The 19,803-nt window shown below is 41.1% G+C and overlaps 1 protein-coding gene across 3 annotated transcripts in view; it reads right to left on the bottom strand.

Moving 5' to 3' along the window:
- Window positions 1-19,803, bottom strand: part of LOC140492208 (eukaryotic peptide chain release factor subunit 1) — a 66,918-nt gene that overhangs the window by 19,528 nt on the left and 27,587 nt on the right. For all 3 annotated transcript variants that reach the window (XM_072591094.1, XM_072591095.1, XM_072591096.1), the window contains 3 exons: window positions 13,619-13,794; window positions 7,729-7,868; window positions 5,929-6,067 (listed from right to left, as the gene is read on the bottom strand). In XM_072591094.1, coding sequence (XP_072447195.1) covers window positions 5,929-6,067; window positions 7,729-7,868; window positions 13,619-13,794 — 455 coding nt within the window. The remainder of the gene's footprint in view (window positions 1-5,928; window positions 6,068-7,728; window positions 7,869-13,618; window positions 13,795-19,803) is intronic.

Below are 19,803 nucleotides of genomic sequence, written 5' to 3' on the forward strand. Positions count from 1 at the left end.
AAGGCGCAAAGGCAAAATTTCTCAGCAAATCCTCTAAGTGGAGTGCCCTAAGGTTTTACCCTCTCAGCTTTTTGGAAACACACAATGGGGTTCTAAAAGCCCATATTCTATTCGTTGTCAGGCATCTCACAGTACCTGCCAATTGCAATCCATCTTGGTGCTTTCATCTGAAATATATTTGGACTAAAACAGCCCTTTACAAACCACAAAAGTTCCCAATAAAAAAACCAGATGGTACAAAAATAGGACTTAGCGAACTGGTTATTAGGTCGCATGTAAAACAAATAATCTTACCATATTATGAAATAAACAAAGAAATAATTTTGTATCAATGCATTCAACTGACACACAAATGTTTGGCAAAGCATAGAAACAGTAAATTTAAGTACTCGTGGAGCCAAGAAAGAATTAAATCATTTCAAACTGAAAAAACTGAGCATGCTGTAAATCAAACAAAAACAGATATTGCTGGAAAAGCTCAACAGATATGGCAGCATCAATGGAGAGTTTACGTTTCAGGTTGAGTGGCCATTCCTCAGCATTAAATCATCCCACCTATTTGGTCCTACCATAAACAGAGTTAATGAATACTCAGTGGCAGTTTCAGATACATAAACCAGCAGCAAACAATGCAGCAAGTACTGTTCATTGAAGCTTGGTCCTATTGTATTAGGTTAGCTAATATGAAATAAGTTGCTCCATTTTGATATCAGAAATCTCAATTAAATTCAGTGGGGGAAAATTCTCCTGACCTTCATCTAATGACTTTAGATGCAAACTGAAAGTCAACAGGAGATGGGGCTTGGGTTTGGCTGCACTGCTTCATCTGTTCTCTCGCATGTGGGCATTTCTGCCAAAGCCAGCACTTGTTGCTGATCCCTTATTCCCCCTTAACTGAGGAAGTTTGCTCAGCCATTTCAGAGGGTGGTTAAAAGTCACCACATTGCTGTGGGCCTGGAGTGACATGCAAGTCAGACCACATAAAGAACAGCACACATTTCTTTTTCTCATGGATTTTGAGGGATTTTATGACAATTGATGAGATTGCCAGGTCGTGGTCACCATTATCAAGACTAACTATATAATTCCAGATTTATTTATTGAATTTAAATTCCACCAGCTGAGGGGGACACAGCCTCAGAATGAAGGGACGATTCTTTCGATCAGAGATGAGGAAGAATTTCGTCAGTCGGACTGGTGTATCTGTGGAACTCACTGCTGCAGAGGGCTAGAGGCCAAGTCATTAAATGCATTTAAGACAGATGGGTAGATTCTTGATAAGGGAATCAAGGTTTACGGGGAGAAGGCATGAGAATGGGTTTGAGAAACATATCAGCCATGATTGAACTACACAGCAAAGTTGACAGGCTGAATGGCTGACAAGACAGTATCTTATGATCCGCAGAGGGTTAGGACAGATCAGCCAGTTAACTAGAAACAGGCCATCTTCAGGTGTATGGCAGTGACAAAGTAGTAACTGGTATTGTACTTGCAAAAGACCCCTTGGGAATGAGCAACCATAATATGAATATCATTAAGATGCAGAGTGAGGTAGTTGATTCTGAGACGAGGTCCTGAATCCAAACTACAATGGTACAACATGAGGGTTGGCTATGATGAATTGGAAAATGTTACTGAAAGGAATGACAGTGGAGAGGCAATAGCAAGCATTCAAAAGGAAAATAGGTGAACGTCAAGAACTGTTTATTCCAGTCTAGTGCAAAAGTACAGAGAGGACAGTGCCCAACTGTGGCTTACAAGGGAAGTTGAACATAGTATTATATGCAAGATGCATAAAATGGACAATAACAAACAGAAGATCTGAAGACTGAAAACAGTTCAGAAGTTAGCAAAGGAAGACCAAAGGATTGACTAAGAAGGGGAAACTACAGCATGAGAAGTTAGTTTGCAGGAACAGAAGAATTGACTGTACGAGTTCCTATAGATAGGGGAATTTATAATGGGGAACCATAAAAGAGTGACAAGCTAAACTCATACCTCGCTTGTGTCCTCACAAAAATGTGATACAAACATACCAGAAATTATGGAAAAGAGATTTCAGAGAGGGTGAAGGGGGAAGCGGGAAGCAAATCTGTATTTGCAGAGAAATGCTGATGGAGAAACTGATGGGACTCAAGTTTGATAAATCCCTATGGCCTGATCATCTACATGCCAGAGTACTTAGGAATGGCCCTAGAAACAGTTGATGCAATGGTGGTCATCTTTAAACTCTGGGACAGTTCTTACAGATTGAATTGTAGCTAATAAAACCCAACTATTTAAACAAGGAAGCAGAGAGAAAACAGGAAATTATTGACCAGGGAGTCTGACATTGGTAGTGGGGAAGATGCTAGAGTTCATTACCTAGGATATTATAGCACAGCACTTAGAAAACAGTGGTAAAAATCAGACAGTCCCATGGATTTACTAAAAACAGGGAAATCATGCTTGACAAATTCTTCAAGGACATAATCAGTAGAGTCAATCGGGAGGAACCAGTGGACATGGTTTTCAACGAAGTCCTACATGAGATTAAAAGTGCAAAATTAAATCACATGGGATGGGGACAATGCATTGAGATGGGTGTAAAATTGGTTATCAGACAGGAAACAAACATTAGGATACATGGGTCATTAGCCAACCTATGTTAATGAAGATGAGGGAACTAAATAGAGTCAAAGAGATGTACAACATGGAAACCGACCCTTCGATCCAACCCGTCCATGCTGACCAGATATCCCAACCCAATCTAGTCTCACCTGCCAGCACCCGGCCCGTATCCCTCCAAACCCTTCCTATTCATATACCCATCCAAATGACTCTTAAATGTTGCAATTGTACCAACCTCCACCACATCCTCTGGCAGCTCATTCCATACACGTACCACCCTTTGCGTGAAAAAGTTGCCCCTTAGATCTCTTTTATATCTTTCCCCTCTCACCCTAAACCTATGCCCTCTAGTTCTGGACTCCCTGACCCCAGGGAAAAGACTGTGTCTATTTACCCTATCCATGCCCCTCAATTTTGTAAACCTCTATAAAGGTCACCACTCAACCTCCGACACTCCAGGGAAAACAGCCCCAGCCTGTTCAGCCTCTCCCTAGAGCTCAAATCCTCCAACCCTGGCAACATCCTTGTAAATCTTTTCTGAACCCTTTCAAGTTTCACAACATCTTTCCAAAAGGAAGGAGACCAGAATTGCACGCAATATTCCAACAGTGGCCTAACCAATGTCCTGTACAGCCGCAACATGACCTCCCAACTCCTGTACTCAATACTCTGACCAATAAAGGAAAGCACACCAAATGCCTTCTTCACTATCCTATCTACCTGCTACCCCATGTTCAAGGAGTTATGAACCTGCACTCAAAGGTCTCTTTGTTCAGCAACACTTCCAAGACCTTACCATAAAGTGTATAAGCCCTGCTGAGATTTGCTTTCCCAAAATGCAGCACCTCACATTTATCTGAATTAAACTCCATCTGCCACTTCTCAGCCCATTGGCCCATCTGGTCAAGATCCTGTTGTAATCTGAAGTAACCAATTCGCTGTCCACTACACCTCCAATTTTTGTGTCATCTGCAAACGTACTAACTGTACCTCTTATGCTCAAATCCAAATCATTTATGTAAATGACAAAAAGTAGAGGGCCTAGCACTAATCCTTGTGGCACTCTACTGGTCACAGGCCTCCAGTCTGAACAACAACCCTCCACCACCACCACCACCCTCTGTCTTCTACCTTTTGAGCCAGTTCTGTATCCAAATGGCTAGTTCTCCCTGTATTCCATGAGATCTAACCTTGCTAATCAATCTCCCATGGGGAACCTTGTCGAATGCCTTACTGGAGTCCATATAGATCACATCTACCGCTCTGCCCTCATCAATCTTCTTTGTTACTTCCTCAAAAAACTCAATCAAGTTTGTGAGACATGATTGCCCACGCACAAAGCCATGTTGACTATCCCTAATCAGTCCTTGCTTTTCCAAATACATGTACATCCTGTCCCTCAGGATTCCCTCCAACAACTTGCCCACCACCGTGGTCAGGCTCACCGGTCTATAGTTCCCTGGCTCGTCTTTACCGCCCTTCTTAAACAGTGGCACCACATTTGCCAACCTCCAGTCTTACGGCACCTCACCTATGACGATCGATGATACAAATTTCTCAGCAAGAGGCCCAGCAATCACTTTTCTAGCTTCCCAAAGAGTTTTAGGGTACACCTGATCCTGGGGATTTATCCACCTTTATGCGTTAAGACATCCAGCACTTCCTCCTCTGTAATCTGGACATTTTGCAAGATGTCACCATCTATCTCCCTACAGTCTATATCTTCAATATCTTTTTCTACAGTAAATGCTAATGTAAAATATCCATTTAGTATCTCCCCCATTTTCTGCGGCTCCACACAAAGGCTGCCTTGCTGATCTTTGAGGGGCCCTATTCTCTCCCTAGTTACCCTTTTGTCCTTAATGTATTTGTAAAAACCCTTTGGACTTTCCTTAATTCTATTTTCCAAAGCTATCTCATGTCCCCTTTTTGCCCTCCTGATTTCCCTCTTAATTATACTCCTACTGCCTTTATACTCTAAGGATTCACTCAATCTATCCTGTCTATACCTGACATATGCTTCCTTCTTTTTTCTTAACCAAACCCTCAATTTCTTTAGTCATCCAGCATTCCCTGTACCTACCAGCCTTTCCTTTCACCCTGACAGGAATATACTCTCTCTGGATTCTCAACCATAATTCTATTAGTTTTAAAATAGTGATGGAAAAGGATAGACCAGATCTAAAAGTTGAAGTTGCAATAGCTCATAATTTACAGATGACACAAAGCTGGGTGGAAGGTTGAGCTGTGAGGAGGATGCAAAGATGTTGCAATGTAATTTGGACAGGCTAAATGAGTGGGCATATGCAGTAAAATGCAAGTAAATGGGAGGTTAACCTTTCTGTAGCAAAATTAAGTTGGATTAATATTTGAATGGCTGTAAAATGAGAGACAGGATTGTTCAATGAGACCTGGGTGTCCTCGTGCACCAGTTGTTGAAAACAAAGCAGCAGGCAATAAAGGTGACAAATTGGACATTGGCCTTCATAGCAAGAGGATTCAAGTACAGGAACAAGGATGTCTTGCTGCAATTAATACAGGGCATGAGTGAGGCCACATGGAATACTGTGTGCAGCTCTGCATTTTCTCAGGAAGGATGCTATTGCCATAGAGGGAGCGCAAAGATTTACCAGAATGATTCCTGGGATGGCAAGCCTGACATATGAGGAGGGATTCAGTCAATTTGGATTATATTTGCTGCAATTTAGAAGACTGAGGATGGGTCTTCGAGAAAGCTATAAAATTTTAACAGGACTAGACAGGTTAGATGCAGGAAGCATGTTTCCTATGGTGGTGGAGTCCAGAACTAGAGGTCATATGTAAAGAATAGGGGGTAAACCTTTTAGGACTGACATGAGGAGAAATTTTTTACCCACAGAGTGGTGAACTATAGAATTCACTACCACAAAAGTGGCTGAGGCCAAAACATTGTGTTTTCAAGAAGAAATTAGATATAGTTCTTCTGGCTAAATGGACGAAGGGATGTAGCAGAGGGTGGGATTAGGGTATTCTGCTTAGTGATCAGACATGATCATATTGAACTGCGGAGCAGGCTAGAAGGTCGAGTGACATTCATGTTCCATGTTTCTAGTCTGAACTTCTGGATTACTAGCCCAAAGATGTGTTCACTACACCAAAATACACTTCTGGTTACAGTACTCAGTTAAATTCAAATGCCACTCAAGTCAGTACTGAAATGGGTGGCAATGGAAACAATTCAGTTAACTTAAAAGACACAGAGACACAAACACACAAAGGATTGATGAGCTGCTCTCTATCTGATGCTATGTCCTTCAGGTATCATCACTGCCTTCTTACCGTGCTTCTTTGGTAGATCCACAGTGAACTTGTGTAGTACCTCCCGTGTGTTTCCCTGGAGTGTACCGAACAAAGCTCCAGTACCATCAATTACGATAAACCCAAATTTGCTGTCATCAGACAGTAGCGCAGTGAGAGCCTTTCAAGAGAAACGACCATGAAAGTAATTACATGATGTAACATCCACTGGACAAGCTGTAAGATAGAGCTCAAAGCCCAACTGATTATGAAAAACTTACTCATCCAGGACACAGACAGTCTGAAATGAAAAAGATAAGCTGACCAGGGCTGAGTACTCTGGTCTCAACTATCATATGGGGTCACTGGACACTCAGTAGTCTGGCAGAAATGTTCAAATCCCATTTAGCAACTTTGCACAAAACTGTCTGCACTCCTGGTACAGTACTGAATGAATGTTGCACTATCAGAGGTACATTCTTTCCCGAAGGCTTAAGCAGAGAGCTTGTCTGCCCTCTCAACTGAACATTAAAAAATCATGGCAGGATTGCAAAAACTCTGGGGCACTCCCTTTAGAGTCCTACATTATATTAAGGAACATAGTAAGGAGGCGGCCATTCAGTCCCTCAAGCCTGTTCCACTATTCAATAAGATCATGGCTGACATATACCTCCACATACCTGTCTTTGGCCCACATCCCGATACACCTTTGCTTAGCAATAACATATCGCTCTCAGATATAAAATTAACTGATCATGTATCGATTGCCATTTATGGAAGAGAATTCTAAACATCTACCACTGTGCGTAGACGTGCTTCTTAACATCTTTCCTGAACAGTCTGACTGGAATTCTCAGACTATGTCCCCTTGTTCTAGAAGCCACAACCAATGAAAATGGTTTATTGTTATCTGTCTTTTTCTGCTAATATCTTGAAGATTTCAATCAGATGATCCTTTAACCTTCAAAATCCTAGAGAAAGCAAGTCGAATTTGTATAACCACTGCTTTTAACTTACCCCTGAAGCCCAGTTATCATTCTTGTACACCTACATTGTATTCTCTCCAAGGCCAATCTATCCTGCCTAAGATGCGGTACCCAGATCTGATCACAGTACTCCAAGTGCGGTCTAACCAGGGTATCGTGTAACTGCAGCATACTCGCACTCCAGTCCTCCAGATTTAAAGGTCAGCATCCCATCGATTTTCTTGATTGTTTTCTGCACCTGTTCATAGCATTTTGAAGATCTATGCATCTAAACCCCCACAGCTAGCATTTCATTCACAGCGAAAAGTGTCATTAGCACACGGCTGTTTGTTAGATCCTGTGCGCAAATGGGCTGCTACATTTATTAAAATACAATAGCTAAGACACTTCAAAGTTGTTTCACTGGCTGCAAATTATTTGAGGGAGTCTAAGTTGAGATATAAATGCAATTATTTCTTTCTGCCAAAGGAAGGGCTGAAAATCTAGGAGTTCCCTGACAAGAGAAACTCCACAAGTTGCTGAAGTGGGGGGGGGGGGAAATGAAGCAATTGAACAAATCAGGTAAACGAGGTGAAAATCAACCAAATGAAATGAGGATATGGGAGACTAGGTACTTGGGCTAAATGGCTCTTTTTAGCTCTGAATCAAGCCTAGCCGGAGCACCCCACTTGCCAGAGCATATATAATTCGTGGAGAAACTAGGAATGAGACCATGGATCTTCTGGTCTGGACAGCTTAGCTACGTATTGCCTTTTGCATGAGGCTACTGGGAATAGCTAAAAAAAAATAAGCAGTATGTGACAAACATACCATCAGAACTCGCACCACAAGGTAAATCTACCAAAAGGCTACTTACCTCTGTATGAAATTTATTGTCACAGAGATATAGGGATGTGTTAATTGGTTTGAAGGGCTCAAAATCAATGTTAACTTTCTTTTCTTTGCCTTCTTCTGTTACAATTGTTCCACAATAGACAACCAAACCATTAGGTGGTACTACAAGAGGAGAGTAAGATTAAATATTAATTCTTAAAGTAAACAGACCAACCCAAGTCATATCTTTAATTGTTCAAATAAAAGAAATCCAAAACCAGTTCTGTAGTCTATATTCGAATACTAATACTGACAAAATGATTCCGTCCCTTCTGAAACTACCACTGTAAATAATACTGGCAAAACAATACTTAAAAGGTATGCATCAAGAATGGAATTGGACTCCAACCTCTATCTAAACTGCCCAATTCTCGAACAGCAGAACTATTGAGAAAGTGTATAAGGCAGGGAAAGAGTTGAGTTTAGGGTTGCTTGATAAAGGCTCAACGAGCATGAACTTGCAATGAACAGTAAGGTTCTGGAGGCAAAGGTGGTGGTTTAACAAGGTGAAGAACATCTATTGTGTAATGCCAGATGGCTTAATCATTACTGTTGATGTTTGCGGATTGTAATGGTCACCCAATCAATATAGATATTGCCTTATTTGGATGCTGCTCCCTATAAGTAACTATATAATTGCTTAAGAATTTGCTGTCTTTGTGTGCATGAGCAATCTCTCTCTCTTCAGGGCTCAGAATAAAGATGAAGAAGGTAGAGTTATATTGCATCTCTGAACGTTTGCTTCAACTGGTACTGAAATGGGATGGCAATACGACAACAATCTGGTGCAGCTAACCGAGTTTTAATGTTAGTACCAATATAACATCTTCGTGATTTGAATTCATAACTCAATTCACTGTCAACGGGGGTGGTACCAGGGGACTGGAGAGTAGCGAATGTTGTGCCCCTGTTCAAAAAAGGGAATAGGGATAACCCCGGGAATTACAGGCCAGTTAGTCTTACTTCTGTGGTAGGCAAAGTAATGGAAAGGGTACTGAGGGATAGGATTTATGAGTATCTGGAAAGACACTGCTTGATTAGGGACAGCCAGCACGGATTTGTGAAGGGTAGGTCTTGCCTTACAAGTCTTATTGAATTCTTCGAGGAGGTGACCAAGCATGTGGATGAGAGTACAGCAGTGGATGTAGTGTACATGGATTTTAGTAAGGCATTTGATAAGGTTCCCCATGGTAGGCTTATGCGGAAAGTCAGGCAGCATGGGATAGAGGGAAATTTGGCCAATTGGATAGAAAACTGGCTAACCGGTCGAAGTCAGAGTGGTGGTAGATGGCAAATATTCAGCCTGGAGCCCAGTTACAAGTGGAGTTCCGCAGGGATCAGTTCTGGGTCCTCTGCTGTTTATAATTTTTATTAATGACTTGGATGAGGGAGTCGAAGGGTGGGTCAGTAAATTTGCAGATGATACGAAGATAGGTGGAGTTGTGGACAGTGAGGAGGGCATTTGTCGTTTGCAAAGGGACTTAGATATGATGCAGAGCTGGGCTGAGGAGTGGCAGATGGAGTTCAACCCTGCCAAGTGTGAGGTTGTCCATTTTGGAAGAACAAAGAAGAATGCGGAATACAGGGTTAATGGTAGGGTTCTTAGTCAGGTGGAGGAACAGAGGGATCTTGGGGTCTATGTACATAGATCTTTGAAGGTTGCCACTCAGGTGGATAGAGTTTGTAAGAAGGCCTATGGAGTATTTTCGTTCATTAGCAGAGGGATTGAATTCAAGAGTCGTGAAGTGATGTTGCAGCTGTACAGGACTTTGGTTAGGCCACATTTGGAGTACTGTGTGCAGTTCTGGTCGCCTCACTTTAGGAAAGATGTGGAAGCTTTGGAGAGGGTGCAGAGAAGATTTACCAGGATGTTGCCTGGAATGGAGAATAGGTTGTACGAGGATAGGTTGAGAGTTCTCGGCCTTTTCTCGTTGGAACGGCGAAGGATGAGGGGTGACTTGATAGAGGTTTATAAGATGATCAGAGGAATAGATAGAGTAGACAGTCAGAAACTTTTTCCCAGGGTACAACAGAGTGTTACAAGGGGACATAAATTTAAGGTGAAGGGTGGAAGGTATAGGGGAGATGTCAGGGGTGGGTTCTTTACCCAGAGAGTGGTGGGGGCATGGAATGCACTGCCCTTGGGAGTGGTAGAGTCAGAATCATTGGCGACCTTTAAGCGGCATTTGGGTAGGTACATGGATGGGTGCTTAATCTGGGATAGAAGCTCGGCACAACATAGTGGGCCGAAGGGCCTGTTCTGTGCTGTATTGTTCTATGTTCTATGTTCTAAGTCACTCTGCGACCTATCCTATCACAAGTAACATCAAGTACTTCAACTAAGTATTTACAGAACAGCAAAAGGATTCCCCATCAAAAATCTAAATTTAACCAAACATGGAGCCAAGTTGTGACTTTAAGTGCCATGGACTTCTCAATAAGAATAAGACTCTCTTGCATAATCTTGCAAGACTGCTCTGAAGTCTGAGTAGTTCTCAGAAGTTGCTTCATTTTCAGACAACACATTAAATTACCAACTGTTAATTCCTTGGTTAGTATGGCTAACTCAAGTAAAAGCTCCCCATCTTTACACCAAGTTAGAAGTAGAAATGAAAACAAGTAGCTAACCCTGTCACGAATGCACACTGCACTGCATTTTCCTTTTAATTGTTGGCTAGGTCAAATCAGTTTGTAACTGTCTGTCTTAATAGAAACCCAATTTCTGGTTTACAGAATTGCTGTAAAAGATCTGAAAGCTCAGCTGGCATTTCTTCCCCCCCAAATACTGCTTACATGTTTTTTACTGTGCTGCAGAGGAACTGGTATTATCTGAATACCAATTATCCAAAAATCGGATGATCCAAAGGAGATCTCAAGGTCCCGATGGAAACATTATTTCAAAGACACGCTTCCAACAGTGATCACGTCTTTTGTTTACAGTGAATTAAAAGGCCACCATCTCCAAATGACTGACTACCTTCTCTCTCTCTCTCTCTCCCTGGAGTTCTACACAGGGGTGTAACCCTAAACCCCCTTCCCCAGATAATCTCTCCAATGTTGTCCTGTACAGGGCAAAGGCGGAACCTGTCAAAAAGTTGCAGAAAAAAGTTATGTATGTGTGCGCCTGCATGCTCTATTTGGAGACTTACCCCACAAAGGCAACTGCAGCAGTCTTTCTGTTAGTGCCCAGTCCAGCTGCCCTGGAGAAGGGGGCGTGGTGTTGGGGGTGGAGGGGCATGGTGTTGCACGGGATTGGGGACGGGGACAGTTTTGGGGGCAGGGGAGGTGTTAGACAGGGTTGGGGTGGGGGTGGCGGTGTTGGAGGCGGTGGTATGTGTTGCACTGGGTTGGGGGCAGTGTTGGACGGCATCAGGTGCGGGGTCTCGTGTGCTGTATGCTGCTGCAATCTCCTGAATGAGGAGCAGACTTTGAAAACTCCGAGCCCCAGAGGAAAGGCCTTTAATCGATTAATTGAATAATTGATTATCCGAACGAAATAGTGCCCGTCCTGCTCGTTCAGATAATCTAGACTTCCCTGTAAACATCATTTATAATTTTTAATGACAAACAATACAATAACACAATTTGTACGAGCAACTGCAGCACGACCATTACAAGTAGTTAGAAATCTTTCCGCATCCAATCAGAGATCATGGCAACGGCGTCCTGTATCTGGATACTGTTTCTTGTCGAATTACTATGGTTTGTCTTTTGATTTATGACAGTGGGATTCAGCATTACCACAGAATGGAGCTTTGAGTTGTACTTTTGGACATGTACCCCTATTCAAGTGGGCACAAAGTGAAATGCCAATCATTTATTAAGTTCACAGAGTCATTTTAACGCCTAAACTACATTCACATTAAATTACCGGTTACCAGAAGAGGACAGTGTCTGGATCCCAGTACAAATAGACCTGCCAGAAGAGAATTGACTACTTGCAGGTGCTCTGTTCCAAGTTAGTCAGTAGGGGTTACTAATATTGATGTGTACTCATGACAAATGAACATGTCTGGTCTGCTGTGGGAACATAAAAACAAAGGGTTCAGGGCAGTGTTACCTGAAGAAAAGTTAGTAGGTAATGAATTGTTTGAATAAGTTCAGAAAACAATGTGTTTGGGGATTTTAATGCAACAGTAATAGGATTTTATCATCTGCATTTCAGCAGCAAGTTATTTCTTTCTGCTTTATAGCTTTGTTACAAGGATGGTTTACAGAGTTGTCCAACATTTTCACATGGGGAGATATAGTTTCTATTTTTCCAACATTTGGAGGGTTGCTGATGAACACATTTTTTAAAAAGTAGTAATACACATCAGCAAACTTTTTTAAAATTCAAAAGCAATAAATAATCAATAAAACTGATCATTGCTGTTTTTGCCTTTAACCATCTCAGTTAGGATTGAGAGATTACACACTGAGCAAGCAAGGACAAGGGAGAGCAAGAAAGGAAGCAAGCAAAACAATACCCCAAGTCCGAGTTACAAGGAAAGGCACTGGGAATTAGGACAGAGTTAATCAGTCGGTTTGAATAATACTGTCGTTGCGCAGGCTCTTAGTGCAGCATGCTCTGGCACTATGAAAGTTGAAGTTGAGAGCCTTGGATTTCCTCTCCCAGCCTGGACTTTTTTTTAAAAATGAGGAAGAGGACGAAGGGGAAGGTAGATCTCTCTCTTTCTCACACACACACACACACACACACACACACACACACACACACACTTCTCACCGTCACGCTCCCTCCACCCACACCAGTCATTAAGTCTTCGCTTGAAAGTCAAAATTTTTTGTTTACCTTCCAATGACACATAACTGTTTCTTGTGTTTTGGGAATGTTAATTAGTCTTCATTTGATTGTATTTAATTCTGCTCCTGCTTTCAAAAAGAGGTGACTAGATTTCAAGAATCTTTGTGATTGTGTTTTTAGACCATGGTCTAAAAGCACAATTAAATTGTGGGGCTACAATAGATTTGAGATTAAATCAGCTCTGCTGTGGTTTACATTTTATTGGGGGGGGTGGGAGAAAAGAAATATCAACTCTGATTTTCCGACAAATCTTTTGATTTAAGAGCTGGTTTCTTGATTATGAAACTGCAGGACCAAATCCCATAGCTGTATCTTTGGATATTTATCTACATCCAAATTGACAAAAACTTCAAGCATTCATTATGGTCACTTCATCACATTTAAAAACAGGCTTGATGTGCAAGCATCAAATTTTCACAGATCTTAGCGGCACCACAATGTTGCGCCATGCTTTTTAGAACTCAACTTGCAATGTACTCATGAGAGATACAACCACATTAAAGGTTCAAGAGAAGAGTAAATATTTTCTCAAGCTAGCTTCTTTCCCTTAAGTATTATCAGTGGGTGTTTTACAAAAATAGGTCAATTTATTTTGCCTAACTCTATCAACTTATTATACATATGATTCAACTTGCCTCTTCCAGCCTTGTGTTTTCATGGGCTCCAGTTATTTTCTCTCGCACTTTGGTTTCTCCACTCAACAATGGCTTATTTGCTTTTCACCATTCTCCATCATACACTGCTTCCTTGCTCGTTTTAATCATCTTGACTTCATTCCCTCTTAATTCTAAACTTAACCATTATCAAATCATGGTCTTAGCTTGGACCTTTCATTGAACAATTATTAGGTTAGGAACACTGATTTCAATGTCTTTATTCTTGCCAATTAAATGAAACTCAGTACATGATCAATGTATCAGGCTAGGTACACTTTGCCCACTGTGTTAAGCATTAGAATGCTTAAACAACTTATAGCACCAGATATTAATGTGAACACTTAACAGTCAACCCATCACAAAACACACACCAAACTTTAAGAGAAACTGCAGATATCAAGCAGACTGACCTTTATTGTATAGTTTAAGACGCTGCTGCACAGATGTAATGGCCCCCAGCACAGACAGACGATTTACTCGAGACTTAATGTTCGAAGCAGTGCCGAACTCATCCGCCAACATTTTTGCGACTCGTGAGATCTGGTCTTTAGGAGGAATGATGAGCGAAATCATACTGGTGCCATTCCTAATGATAAAAGACAAGCAGTCACCAATACCAAAGTGTCAGAAACTTTCTTTAATATAGTGGGGCTCAGTTGATGAGATTTGTTGGCCCTGGCAAGAGTGCTTAAGTAGTTCTGTAAATGCTTGAATTATATGGGCCAGGTTTAGAATGTCATTCCAAAAGCTGGGAGACTTAAACAATCCAGGTCTTTTTCAATATTTCATCTCAGTTACATCACACTGTAAACTTTTGCTATTAATTCTGTGTCTTACGATCTTATACTCCACAACTACCTGAAGAAGCAGTGCTCCAAAAGTTAGTGCTTCCAAATAAAGCTATTGGACTATAACCTGGCAATGTGTGATTTTTAACTTTGTCCACCCCAGTCCAACACCAGTACTCCAAATCTTGAATAGCTAAGGTTTGCAGGGATATGGGCCATGAGCAGACAGGTGGGACTAGTTTAGTTTGGGATTATGTTCGGCATGGACTGGTTGGACTGAAGGGTCTATTTCTGCGCTGTGTGACTATGACTATATGCTTTCATTCACAGTTACTGATCTTAACATCAGGTTTGCCTCCAGGCCTCAAGGTTCCACAAAATACATCCTAGCTCAGACTTTAACATACAGATAGATGGCATTCACAGCATAAAGAAAACTGCAAAGCATTTGGTGAAGTGGCAGCTATGGTGAAAGGGACCTGAGGTGCAAGTATGGAGCTGGAAATTCATGTTCATTGTAGTCCCCTATCAAGTTAACAAAAATCCAAAGTGCACAACCTGAGTTCTAAGGTTCCCAGCTGGAAATACCCTGACCTTCAGCACCAGGTTTCAAGCTGGCTTAAATCTGGGGCCCAACTCTTTCCATGAGACAGCCAATTACTTTTCACCAATGCTGACGTCATGAAACAGTCGAATGAGAAGAGGAACTGAAGACTCATTTGTCTGCTACAAAAGATCTACAACTGCTGCATCAGAGGTTTATTGTGTAAAACAGCCATTGGCAAAGTGGGCGAAATAGAATCAAGTGTCTGACAAGTAGGCTATGATATAATCTCACACTACACAACTCACATCCTGATCTACCCAACAAAGGAGCACAGATGCTCTACCTAACTAAGGCTTCACTCAAGTAGCTTCCTATGTCAGCAAACATTGAAGCTTCTGAGGGGAAAGAAACATCCTCCTCAAAGACCACCACCAGATAACAGCTAACAAAGCACTTGCACAATTCATAAAACATCTCAACACAAGAAAACCCACACAGATGCCTGAAATCCCATAGTCCTTACTGGAACACATAACACACCCCCAGCTGTCTGCTAGCATCACTAACTGGAACCGCGTATTAGACCCAAATGGTCCATGGTATCTGTCCCTGGTCTTCCTTAACCAACATCATAAACACATTTTTTAAAATTCATCCACAGGGTTTAAGCGTTGCTAGCTCAGCTTGTATTTACCAACTATCCCCAAATGCCCTTAAGGTGGTGGTGATGGTGAGCCACTACACTGAACCAGTACAGCCCATGTGTATGCAAACCACAGGCTCAGTTGGGAAGACAATTCCAGGATTTTCTCCCAGCGGCATAGTTCCAAGTCAGATTATATTTGGCTCAAGAGGGGAACTTGCACATGATAGTATGCCTATGTCCTTGCCCTCTTAGGGTTCAGAAGATGCTATCAAAAGGAGCCTTGCCAAGTTACTGCATTGCATCTCAAATATATTGCATGGTGCCATCACTGTGCACCAACTGCATTGGGATTTAATGTTTAAAGTGGTGGATGGGGTTTCATTTCTTCTTCTTAATGTGGTTGCATTGTGGGATCTCATTGTTATAAATTGGCTGGCACATTTCATTTCATTCATTTCTGAAGTATTCCACTGATTGCAAAGTACTTTAAAGATGGCCTGAGGTTGTGAAAGGTGTTATATGAATTTAAGACCTTTTATGTGCATACATCTTAGCATTTATAATGATTAAGCAAATTTTCAGTATGTGCAGCTCATAAATTGACACCTAAACACCTAAAATTGGAAATGATTGCTCGATCAAAAACTAAAGACTTTCAAAATAGGTGCTTTTACTACTATAGTTCTGCAGGCTCTTCCACTTTACATTCTGTGTTTTATGTTACAACAGAGCATTGCAACTCATACAGAAATGAGCTAGTGAAACACTTTCCAAAGAATAACGTTATAGGCTACTTTCCAAAATGACCCTCAAATGTCAACCTTAACCACCAAACAGACTGAACACCTGCTCGCTGCAAAAAGTAATCCAACACCATTTTTCAATTTTGTGCAGTGATAAAAAATCTTATGTCCTACATATATACCTATCAGATAGTACTTACTTATACTGATAATACCAGTTCATCATCCAAGTGTCACGTACATTCAGATACAGAGCCTTAATTTTGTACTTTCATTATCATTGTATTACCTAGTTTTATCCAATTTACTCAGATATATATACACTGTCTTTTTGTCATGACATATCAACATTTCAGATATTAATATCTTTCTTACCTAATCTCTACTCTTCAGTTTATGAAATCTTACCAAATTTGATCCTTTGCCTATACAATTTAATTCAAAGCTTTCGCTACTCCCCAGTTACATAGCTTACGAGAACACCGGCCCCAGCATAATTCAGGCACAGACCAACCTAATAGTACAAATCCAACTTAGTCCAGTGTTGGTGCCAGCTCTAAATGAGCCATAAGTCATTTTATTCTCCCACATCAGGTTTTCAGCCACTATTCTCTCCTGCCCATTCAGTTAATATCTTCATTAGCCGATACTAATCTTCACTGCTCTAACCAAAGCAACCACAAAATTAAAAAAAACAACTTTGATTTACTCACGAACCTGCACTGAATCCACCAATATCCATTACATATTATAGACAGTACCCAAACTGTCATCTTGTTATGATACAGATTGACGTTCAGAAATTTAGTGACCAAACTTTTTTGTGATGCTCACCCTAATTTTTATAGCCTATCACCACTTACTGTTCAGACTGATATGAAGAACAGCCTCAGAGGACAAGTTATTAGAAAACAACAATGAAGTCAACAGGCAAAGGCAAACCATTCCTATTGATGCTGGATTTTAGCAAATAAGTTCTTTTCACAAAAGAGGTGCCTACTGTTTAACCAAGGCTGCAAGTGCTGGCAGGAAAATTTAAAAACTATGAAAAGTTTCTATCTGTCAACAATAGCTCAGTTCAAAAAGTAAATAAATCTGAACAACTGAATTCTTCCCACATGGAAGATTCAGGGTTCCACTCCAGTTCTGTATATGTTTTTTGCACAGAATGCCATTGTACAAATGTGACACATAAAACATTCAGCAGACAAAGCATACAATTGCTTGTTTTAAAAACCCTAGAAAGCACACATGCTCTAACATTGTCCTATCACAAGACTTTAGTGATCAGCTAGTTTTCAAATATAGGGGGATGCCATGACCCTGAATCTAAGAACGAGGAGCAGGAGTAGGCCATCTGGCTCCTCGAACCTGCTCCACGATTCAATAAGATCATGGCTGATCTTTTCATGGCCACAGGTCCACTCACCCACGCTCTCACCATAATCCTTAATTCCTTCATTGTTCAAAGAAAATCTTAGTTTTAAAAACATTCACTGAAGTAGCGTCAACTACTTCACTGGGCAGGGAATTCCATGGATTCACAACCCTCTAGGTGAAGAAGTTCCTTCTCAGTTCAGTCCTAAATCTGCTCCCCCTAATCTTGTTCTAGTTTCACCTGCCAGTAAACCTCAATCAACACTATGGTCAAAAAACAACCAGAGAGCGGAGAATCTCTCATTTCAAACTTTTAAAGAGTCATTGGCTGAACAGGACATACATTCAAAAGCTGCAAGTTAGCAGACTTTGGCAACATTTCATCCTAAGAGATTTGACTCGCCTCAAAGGCTTTACTGGTTTAAAAAAAACACAAAGAAAGAGCAGAATTTCACTTATTCTTCTCGAACATATTGATATCTGTTTTCAAAAAAAGGGGCAGAAATGTGATGGCTGCAATTAGTAGAGTTAGCAAAGGGAGTGAAGTAAAATAAACAGTCTCTCTTCCACATTACCAATAATGTCTGCCGAAATTTGTTTATTCTTTCACGAAATATGGGTACCATTCACTAGACCAGCACTTACTGGTCGTCCCTAACACCATAAAATAGCCAAGACATTTTCTGGACTCCAATATGAAAAGCAATCACTTGAGTAAATAATAGTAGGGACTATTTGCTTACGCATCAGGGAGACAGAGAAATCAGCATCAGCCACACAGAAACAAGCTTAAGTAGGCGATATGGAGCCTTAAATCAAACAAGTGGTTGGATGACAAAAAGCAATTATTGATATTATTTAAATGTCTGTTTATAGTCACCTTGATGAGGGTTTCAATGCTTTCTGCTATATGAAACTCAGTGTAATACAATACCTACAAAACAAAAAGAACTATTTTTGGTTCTTACCCTCAAAGTATCAGTTTGATACTCAATACAGATTGCCTGCCTGTTAAACCTATGCTTCCAGCAACATGGGAACCTGAAAACAGTATTTCTCGGTCTCATGGACAAAGATAACCTCCAGCATAACTTAGTCAAACCCTCTTCATTATACATGAACCCAGCCGACAATGAGGTTGGCACATGCATGAGAGAACCCATTGCCCTGCAATGTTAAGCAGTCACTAAAAGCGAGATATAGTAAGGTTAAGAAACCCTGAAATGGTGTGCGGCAAAGTCACACAGGGCCATTATTCCACTTGTGTCCTACTCCATTCTACCTAACAAAAAGTCAGATTAAATCCCAAACGAGGTGTGAAAATGACTGACCATTTAATAACCGGTTTTATACTATAATAGGATTTCAGAGTACATGTCTTTAGACCACAGAAGCCTGCAAAAATGCAAATTTTGGAGGCCAATTTCTGGGATATTATCTGCATATTCTAAAAACCGAACAGCAAAAAGGTATTAGAACAGTTTAACAGATGTGGTTAAGTCCCCAAGGGCACCGTTAAAAAGGCCCATTCATAACAATTCTGTGAATACTTGAAAAATTCAGCAGGTCTAGCAGCATCTGTGGACAGAGAAACAAAGTTAACATTTAGAATCCAGCAGGATTCTTCTTCAGAAAAGGACAGTCATATCACACTCAAAAGTTAACTTATTTTCACACTCCACAGATACAGCCAGGCCTGAGTTTTTCCAGCATTATTTGTTTCAGATTTCCAGCCTACACAGTATTTTGCTTTTACAACAATTCCATAACTGGGTGAGCTCCCATTAACGTCAGATTTTTCTCCTACTCATGTTGGACAGCACCCCAAGCTTTTGATAAATTGCAATTGCCATTTGTCAAACATCCTGCCACTCAAGGAAAGGTCTATGCTAGTCAGCTATGGCAAGAATTCACGGCTGCCCGACACAGTTGCAACTGGGAGAAAGTGAGAACTGCAGATGGTGGAGATCACAGGGTCACATCATGCACAACGCCAAATGCACCCTGATGGTGGCAGTTGTCAGTGTTTTGGGACCAGTTGCAAGTGTGGTGCCAGAAAAGCACAGGTCAGGCAGCATCTAAGGAGCAGGAGAATTGATGTTTTGGGTATAAGCCCTCTTATGAAGGGCTTATGCCCGAAACATTGAATCTCCTGCTCCTCGGATGCTGCCTGACCTGTTACGCTTTTCCAGCACCACACTTGCAACTGGTCCCAAAACACTGACAACTGCCACCATCAGGGTGCATTTGGCGTTGTGCAAGCAGTGTTTCACAAGCTTTAACAAGGGTGGGGGTTTGGGAGCATAGGGGGCTAAATAATCTTGAGACTTGAACTCAAAATCATCAGGGGAGCCATAGAACCTAAATTCAACTGCTTATAAATAATTTTGGAATTAAAATAAAACTGGTGTTGTCAATGGCAATCATGAAACAACTGCTAGTTGTAAATGCTTACTACTGTTCTTCACAAGTGGAAATCTGCAGGACCTACCTG

The sequence above is a fragment of the Chiloscyllium punctatum genome, chromosome 20 (assembly GCF_047496795.1).
Source record: "Chiloscyllium punctatum isolate Juve2018m chromosome 20, sChiPun1.3, whole genome shotgun sequence".
Lineage (NCBI taxonomy): Eukaryota > Metazoa > Chordata > Chondrichthyes > Orectolobiformes > Hemiscylliidae > Chiloscyllium > Chiloscyllium punctatum.